An 8,797-nucleotide genomic window follows, 5' to 3' on the forward strand; every position below is an offset into this window, starting at 1 on the left:
AAAGATTTTATGAGACCTGCTTAATCTGAAAGTCATAAGAGCAGATTGAAACGTTTGCATAATGAAAGCTTTAAGCGCTGTGGCGAGCTGTAAACCTGCGATGGCTCGTGATGGAGTGGTGTGGTATTTAAGAATTTTCCGTTCTCTAATCGAAAATCAATGGCAGGTGGCCTTCAACCCCAACAGCCACCCATTGAAAAACCATCCAGGAACGAAGCTCCGGGGTGCCAGTGCGTCGCGGATAAGCAGCTGTTTGTACATTATTTACTCGTAAGCCATCAATAGCCGGGATATCTCTAGCCGGCACCTTGCGCCCTGTGGCTATGGATTTTCCGATCCCTCCACGTGCCACCGCCCGGAACATAAAGCATCCTGTTGCTAGCTTCAGCTTCAGCTCCTCAGCTGCTGCTTCTGTTTCTGATGCGCCAGTCAACTGTCAGGGATTTGTTGTGCTGCTGCGCCGGGCGGGTATGCTCTGATTTTTAGCTGCAAAATGCCACAGCAAAGGATAAGATGGGTGGTGGGTGGTTGTGGGTGATGGGTGATGGAAAGTCAAAGTAACAGGCAGCCAAACACCAAAACCAAAAAATCACTGAGCTGTATAATTCGATTTCTCGTTTTCACTCTTTCTGCTCGTTTTATTTTCGTTCAGTTGCCGTTTGCTTACCTGCACAAAGAAAAAAAATGGGGGGGGGGGGGGTTGAAATGGGGGAAACCCATGAAAATAAATAGAATAACATGGCTTGTTTTTCTTTTGGCCCGCATGGCATTGCATAGTATAAAATAGAATACTCAATATTCAGTTGAGCAAATCCATGCGTTGTTCGGTTGCAATTCGCATGCATTCACTCGGTTCCTTTTTTCGCTTGTTTTATTTCCATTTTTTTTTGTATTCCTTGCTGTGGAAATGCAGCCCCAACTGCAGCATACAAATTTTAGAGTAAGGTTGGAAAATCGGGGATTGAAATTGTGGACAACGAGGGATTTTCAACATGGAATGTCGAATGGCTGCTCATTCGAAAATAAAATTTAAACAAATTCAGCCCTCTTCTCCATGAGCCGGCATATGCGAGTGTTCATTGAAAAGTTTGCTCACACCCACTCCAAAGTGGAGTACATAGTATCTAGTATCTAGTATCTAGTATCTGGGGCAGATGCTAATCGGCGAATCCATGGGGTTGGATATGTAAATTTCGTAGATAAATTTAGGGTGGCCTGTGAAGAAAGCTTGCCCATATTAAAAGTCATCCCACGATGACAATGTGAATTTGTAGGTTTTTCTGAAAAGGGTTCTTTATTTGCGTTACTAGACAAAAACAACAAAATCCTGGATTAATATTTCTGTTTTATTTATTTATTTAATTTTTGTGGAAAGCTTCCGAAATTAAATCGAAGAACAATATTTATGTGCAATATTTAAATTTTCAACCAGTTAATCTTCCCTCTTTTAAATTACATTCCTGACCGATTTTAAAAATTGCATACATAATCCCTATTTTTTCAAAGTCTTTACAATCGGCCCTCTTGTTGATTTTATAGCCTTGTCGGTACTCAACACAACATTTTCAGGACTCGCTGTTTGTTTGAATTATTTTGTTGCTGCTGCAGATGTGGCTGGTTTTCAGAAATAGGAGCAATCTGGGCTTGGGTTTATTTTGCCACATTCTTCTGGAATGTTGCAAACAAAACGCTGCCTTTATTTAGAATCACTTATCCATGCATGCGATCCGCCGAAACTTTGTGTTCTCTATTTTTGGAGCCTCAGACATCCGGGCTGCCAGGATGTTTAGGGATATGTGGGAATAACCACCAGACGACAAGTGATATAGGTACATATGTGCATATATATGAAATTGTGTGGGCGAGTATATGTATACATCGCAATGGGGGAATCCAGCTGTCTGTTGATTTAATGAAGCCGGCTAAAATCAACTTGAAGGTCAGCATTCTGCAATTAGCCGGTGGAAACCGCAGCAAAGCAAACTGAAAGTTAATTTACTCCCAACACTTTTGGAGGCTCCATCCCTCGAGTTAAGTAACTTTACTTTCTCTGGTTTTCCCCTTTTCCATTTCGCATATTTTTTAAACAATTTTTTTCCAACGACTCCTTCTATGAAGTGAAGAGCAAAAACTATGAAGAGTGCATTTCCTTGGAAATTCAAGTGCATTGTTGGGCAGCAAAAGCAAGCCAAAGTGCCAGAATGGCTTATGCTTAATTCTGTAAAACATTTGGCTAAAATTTAATAATAAAATATGCTTAGGTGCTCAGAAACAAGAGAGACAGCAAGGAAATAAAGTCACTCTTTCAATTAAAGCATTCGAAGACCATTCATTTAAGCAATGCTTTTAACTTAAGGAATTTAGTAAGGATTTCAGATTTCATTTAATGGATGATAAATGTCATACCCTGTTTTCCTTGCCACATTTTAGGGGCGTGGTGCACCAGAAGCAGCTCAACTTCAGCTCGGCAATTCCATGCTTTCGCAGGGCCATCGAATTGCGACCCCAGCTGGCGGTGGCCTACTTGAATCTGGGCACATCCCTGATCTCCCTGGGCGACCATCGGCAAGAAGCCATCTCGGTGCTGCGGACCGGTGCTCGTCTGGAGGGGAGTGGGGTACGGGATCGAGGGGCTCACGTGGAGGCTCGCTACACCTGCTACCTGCAACTGAGTGTCCTTTACCGCTCCGATGGAAGACTTCAGGATGCTGCTGCAGCGCTGAGGGAATCCCTAAAAGCTTTGCCTTTGCTGCCTCAAAAGCAGAGGGCTGTGCTGCATCTGCGACTCGGTGAAATCCTGGCCGAGCTGCAGGATTGGAACGAGGCCGAGCATCAGCAGAGATTGGCCATGCAATTGCAGCCGGAGCAGGGGGCAGCCTATGTCACCTATGGCCAGACACTGGCCAGGAATGTAAGATTGCCACATGCCACACATGCCCAATGATAGTGTAATAACATATTTTATTGGACTTGCAGGGCAGCCGCCTGGCGGAGGCAGAGTCTTGGTTCAAAAGAGCCCTCCAGTTGGCGCCCTTGGAGCCCAGTTCGCATCATCATTATGGTAAGAATAAGTCATTTTCATGGTTTGTAGCAGTGCTGATATTAATTTATATATTTTTCAATATCTTTTTCTTTCAGCTGACTTCCTGGAGCAGCAGGAGCGTCATCATGAAGCTCTCGGTCTTCGCTTGCGAGCCGCTGCCTTGGCGCCACAAGATTACACCCTGCAATCCTGCGTGGCGGACGCACTGCGTCTGTTGAATCGTCTGGCCGAAGCGGAGCTGTGGTATCGAAAGGCGGTCACCTTGCAACCGATGGCTGCCCATGCCCACGCCAATCTGGGCGCCATTCTGCAGATGCGTGGTCTTCGGAAGGAAGCAGTGGCGTGCTATCACAAGGCCTTGGAGCTCCAGCCAGGACATGCCATCAGCCGAGCAAATCTGGCCAGGATGAATGTGCACAAGCACGAGAACGAATGAAAATACACTGCTAGAGGAATGGAGAATGTAAATAAATTTTAGATAGAAGAGAATATATATTTTGTAAAAATAAAAAAATGCAATGATTGAAAGGTGTTATCCGGTTTTCAATTTAAAGGATTCTTTTTCATTTAGCCTGGTATTTAAACCAAAAAAATGTTGTTGAAAAAGCAACAATTCAAGGCGCATTCCTTTCAACCGCAATTAGTTTAGCCAGCATTATGTGAACATGCCAATCTGTTGCCGACGCAAATTCCCGAAAGCCAAACCGCGTTGCGAATTATTTCCATATCAAGTCTTTGGAGCTTTCGTTTGGTTAAACGAAGCCAGGTGACAACGGGGCTTAAACGCAGACAAAAGCCTGATGAGACCAAAGGACTTGAAGGGCATCGAAGCCAGAGGTCCTGGCCAACGAGTGGGTGAGACAGCCAGACACTCAACCGATAGACAGCCGGATGGCGACGTGATAATATCAAGTGGCTTGGCAAAAAGGAAAACCGCAGCAACCAGAATGGTTGGCCAAAGCGTGGGGTTTCATGCGAGAAATAGTGCTTACTAAGCATTAAATTATAATTAAATTTTAAACAATGAAACTGAGTTAAGGAGCAGGAGCACGAGGGCCCCAAAAAGCTCTTAATCACAAACATGCGCAGCCACTTCAAAGGTGAGTCCTCGTCATATCAATGTGGAAAACGGAGAATGGAATTGCTCAGGCCCAGACTGGCTGGTCCTGGCTAAGCATATGCGCATATAAATTAACATAGACACCCGAGTATTTAATTAAAATTCCATCAGCATCACACACACACACACACACACACACGGTGGGGCACCTGGCCACCCGAATATGACAGGTGGATGGAGTCCAGGTAGACACACATTTTAGCGCTAAGCCGAGCAGATGCCCCTCGAGTAAATCCACCAAAAACCACACAAACACACACACACACAGTGGCACACATCCGACGAAATCTGCAAAACGCCTTTGGGCCCTCGTCAGTCGGGAGTGCAAACAAAGGGGAGTAGCCCCCAGTAACTCCCAGTAGCCCCAAAACACACACAAAGTCCCGGTGAAGCAATGCCCCGCAATTGCAGAAGCATCCCATCACTGGGCACCCCTCTAATAAAGTGCACTGCAAACAAAAAGTGTTCAATGTTCTACAAACATATAAAAAAAACATTTTTTGTCATATTACTAAAGCTGGCTGATAGTATGCAATCTCATGTATTTAGAGTTGATTTAAAAGGCATTACTTAATATTTTTTACACCACTGTTTCTCCCAGTGTAGCGATGGTCGGTTGGTAGTTGGAAAACAGTTGGCGCCGACAACTGCCAGTCACTGTGGGGTTTTGCCAGCCTCGATACTGACTGATGAAGTGGCACTTCCGACACCGTCACCCCAAACACACGGCTGCGATGATTATGATGACTATGACTATCATCGGGATGAGCACGGAATCCTAATTAAGTCTAGGCCCTTGCGCCGGCTAAGGGGTTAACTGCCCCGAGAAGTGGGCGTGGGTCTGAAATCCATAATTAAATATGGATTCGAGAGATTCAGGCTTAACCAACTGATACCCTTGACATTCAACAGATTTGTGCGCGTATTATTAAGGTCAAATCGTTGGATGAGGGAGTTACAACCCGAAAGGAAAAAGGTTCAAAGTTCTATTTAAGATAGGAATATTTATAAGAAACCCCAGATTTGCAGTCGTTTATTAATTAACTAAAACATAACATCCCTTCTAATTAGATTGTTTAGTCAAATATTGCACGAAGGACGAAATCAGACGCACACATGTTGTGTCAAAATTTTCGAAAACTCGTTTGTGGTTTTTTGGTTGGAACAACCGAAATCCTCGAGAAAACCAACCGAATAGACACCCTGGTGCCAAAATACAAGTCGGCAACTTGCCCAATGAGTATTTAATGCGTCAAACTGTTTAAATTTCTATTGGATTTTTTGTTTGGCTTTTCCTTTTGACTTTTGTTTTGCCCACATATGTTGTTGTTGTTCTTTCGGATTGTGCAAAAAGTGACGCTCGGCTTTCAACTTTTCGACCATACACGGTAGAAGAGACGCTTATGCGAACAGAGGACATGCACACCAGCGGTCAAATTGCTAGTAGTCATCTTATTACTTGAAATAAATGGCAAGTAAAATGGTAAATGGTAAATGTAAGCATTAATCTTATATTAGTGCTCTATATTTAATTACTTTGAGCTGCTAATTACATAGGGTAGCTATCGGCTTGTCGCACACTGTATCTGCACCAGGCACACCACGCAAATGGTCATCCTGTGGAACCATTTATTTTCCACTTTGGCCAAGAGACAAAAACAACAAAATCATGCACACACACGGAGATAGCATAGATATATCTATGCGGGGACATATAGAACGGGAATCCGAATAAAAACTAAAGTAAAACGAAAAGTTTTTAGTTAGCTTTTGATGAGGGTCAACTCGAACTCAACGGGTCTGTGGCGCAATTTTCAAGTGCCCCGCCCCGCCGCCCACTGCACCCTGGACAAAAAAGGATGACACACAATAGTTGGGACATTGTTTTTGACATGACTTTCTATCAAAAACAAATTTGCCCTTCTTTGTGCTTCTATTATTTTGTATTTCCCATTTCCCATCTCCCATTTTCCATTTCCCATTTCCCAATTTTTTTTGTCACAAATCGAGTCGAATATGTGGGGTCACAGTGGCGAAGAAGAGCAGCAAAAACAAGGAAAGTGGGACATTGACAACTTAATTTGTTGAATTTGTTTACAGGTAAGGGAAAAAGTGCCAAAGGAAACGAAATTGTTTTATATTGCAATTCTCATTCAAATGTTTGAACTCATAAACCTTTTGAATGCAACTTCAACTGAGCAGTAAGGCAATAATGCCATTATGGGATGAGTTTCTTTACAAATAAAAAATATATGCCGCTTAAATCAGGATGATAACTATAGTGTAAGCATATTAAAGATTGCAATGTGCATGCTGAACAACTAAAGTACCTTTAAAATCCCATTACCCTATTTGTGTACACAAACATATGAGTGCGGAATAATATATGTCCGCTGGTGATGCATTTTCCGGCTGGAGCTGGGCCACAGCGGAAAACCGCATCCAGACAGGCAACAAAATGATTGCATCTGACGCATTGTAAGCCGCAATCAGAAGACGCAACAAAAAGTTGTGATGATGAAATGTGCAAGCCCATAAAATCAATGCAACGCCCACACACACGCACTCCGGTTGGTCCTCGAACTAGGGGTTGGTGGGTTGGGGGGGGGAGGTGGTGCAAAGCCGCACGCAGCCGCTGTCAACTGCAACGATTCAGTCTGGGCTCCAACAGAACGCAACGCCAACTGCAGGAAAAGCCAAGCCGGGAAAACCAACTTGCTGGCAGTGGAATCGCGGCTTCTACATGCCACACACCACTCCACTCGCACACACACTTTCTCAGCTTTCTCGGGCTGTCAGAGGAGCTTGGGAAAGTGGAGAGCGCACCTACAAACAATTAGGTGGAAATTAAATTTTCCCAATCGCATGCAACATGCAACTTAACTTTCAGCCCGACTAATTGCTAGAGAAAGTGAAGTCGTTTCGGGGTAAGCCGCCATGTCAGCATCAGTTTGCCACCATTTGGCCAAGTCAAATCAAGTACTAAAGCGGTGGACGGAGCTCCTCCGGCTGCTCCTCCATCAATGATGTATTTTTGATTGCAGCTGCTCCAAAACACAACAATCAGCAGAAATTGCGGGGGCGATGCGGTAACAAAAAGCAGACAAAATGCCAAAGCACCGAGGACAAAAAACACAAAACACAGAGTAGCAGCAATCATCATAACCTGTAGCTTCAGGCCAAGTGAACCATTGCCAGCAAAAGTATTCGACTGAGTGATATCCTGTACAGCACAAGGTTTGGTAGTTTAAAAAGTTTATAACATTTTACTATGTTACCTTGTTAAGAATTTCAATTCTTAGTTACAAGGACAAATAAACCCCTCAATAGCTCAGCATACCCTTTGAGTCCCCAACTACTGGGCATCGAAATGGCGAAAAACAACTCCAAGTTGCTGTGAACCCAAGAGCGAAAGTTCACACTGAAATTGAAACTCGAGGACGGAATCTCTGGCATAATCTGAGGCGCAAAATGGAGATGACAATAAATTCGATTCGATTTCGGTTTTGATTTAGTTTAGTTTGAGGAGTTTAGGGGAGTATCATCATCCTTGGATTACCGCGCACCCGAGGCCCCAAAATGGTGATGTCGAGATGCCAATGATGATGATGATGATGATGATGATGATGAGGATGGTGATGGCGATGGAAGCGATTGTCGCCTTATGGCGAAGGGAAAGTAAACACAAATAGATAACAGACAACAAATAAAAAGCAGAAGGGCGAAATGAAAATAAGACAAAGCACACACAAACAGTCGGACGGATGGCCCGCGATATTCTTGGTTACCCAATTCGGGGTCCCAGAAAGCGCCCAAGGACCTCCGCACAGACCTCCGCACAGCCATTGGGAAACACATTCACCAAATCCCGCTCAGCTTAAGTTGGCTTTGAAATTTTGATTGAAAAAATCAGGGGAACCGGAAGGGTGGCCAGCGAGGGCAACTAAGGCAACTAAGTTAGACACATCCCTCAGAAATGGGCGACAAATAGCGAATTGTTGCCATGGATATTCCGATAATGAGGGAATCGCAAATGGCGAGTGGCGCAACCCAAAGCCGGTCGAATGGCCACACAATCTTTGCTCAATAATTCATTTTCATTTCCCCACTGTTGCTGGTATTTTGATTTGGCCGAATTCCAATTATGGTACCCACTTCAGCTTAGCCGCTTTGTCCAACTTGGCTGCGACTGTTGATTCGCAGAGATAATTCCGCAAAAGCAAACATAATTGGAAATGTAATGCAATGAACTCGGCAAAAGAAAATAATCGCCAAATCGTTGATATCATAATGCAGTGGTGGACTGAAAGCTGGGAATATAGGGAATATAGCTGATAAGATCTTAAGATCGAAACTTATTAATCAGCTTTTTAAATGTATGATTTGGTAAATGGTATAATTGTGCGTGTAAAATGGTTGAAACCTTTCTTTTGCGTAAATATACAATTAGGTTTCGTGAAATATAAATATATATATAGAGGAAATCCTCTGAACTCATAGTTTATTACTCATACGCACTGTTACCAGCGATCAAAAATGTTTTCATTACGTTGTATATAGCGTAGACTCGAACCAAACCTTACGTTGCTAAGAATATATTATAGAACCAAACCATTATGGTTTTATTCTTCGCT

At 43.4% G+C, this 8,797-nt stretch overlaps 1 protein-coding gene across 1 annotated transcript in view; it reads left to right on the top strand.

Moving 5' to 3' along the window:
* Positions 1–3,568, top strand: part of Tmtc1 (Transmembrane O-mannosyltransferase targeting cadherins 1) — a 41,698-nt gene extending 38,130 nt beyond the window's left edge. Inside the window, exons 6-8 of the mRNA NM_205893.3 lie at positions 2,431–2,911; positions 2,977–3,061; positions 3,139–3,568. Coding sequence (NP_995615.2) covers positions 2,431–2,911; positions 2,977–3,061; positions 3,139–3,479 — 907 coding nt within the window. The 3' untranslated portion in view covers positions 3,480–3,568. The remainder of the gene's footprint in view (positions 1–2,430; positions 2,912–2,976; positions 3,062–3,138) is intronic.
* Positions 3,569–8,797: the final 5,229 nt, after the last annotated feature.

The sequence above is a fragment of the Drosophila melanogaster genome, chromosome 2L (genome assembly GCF_000001215.4).
Source record: "Drosophila melanogaster chromosome 2L".
NCBI lineage: Eukaryota > Metazoa > Arthropoda > Insecta > Diptera > Drosophilidae > Drosophila > Drosophila melanogaster.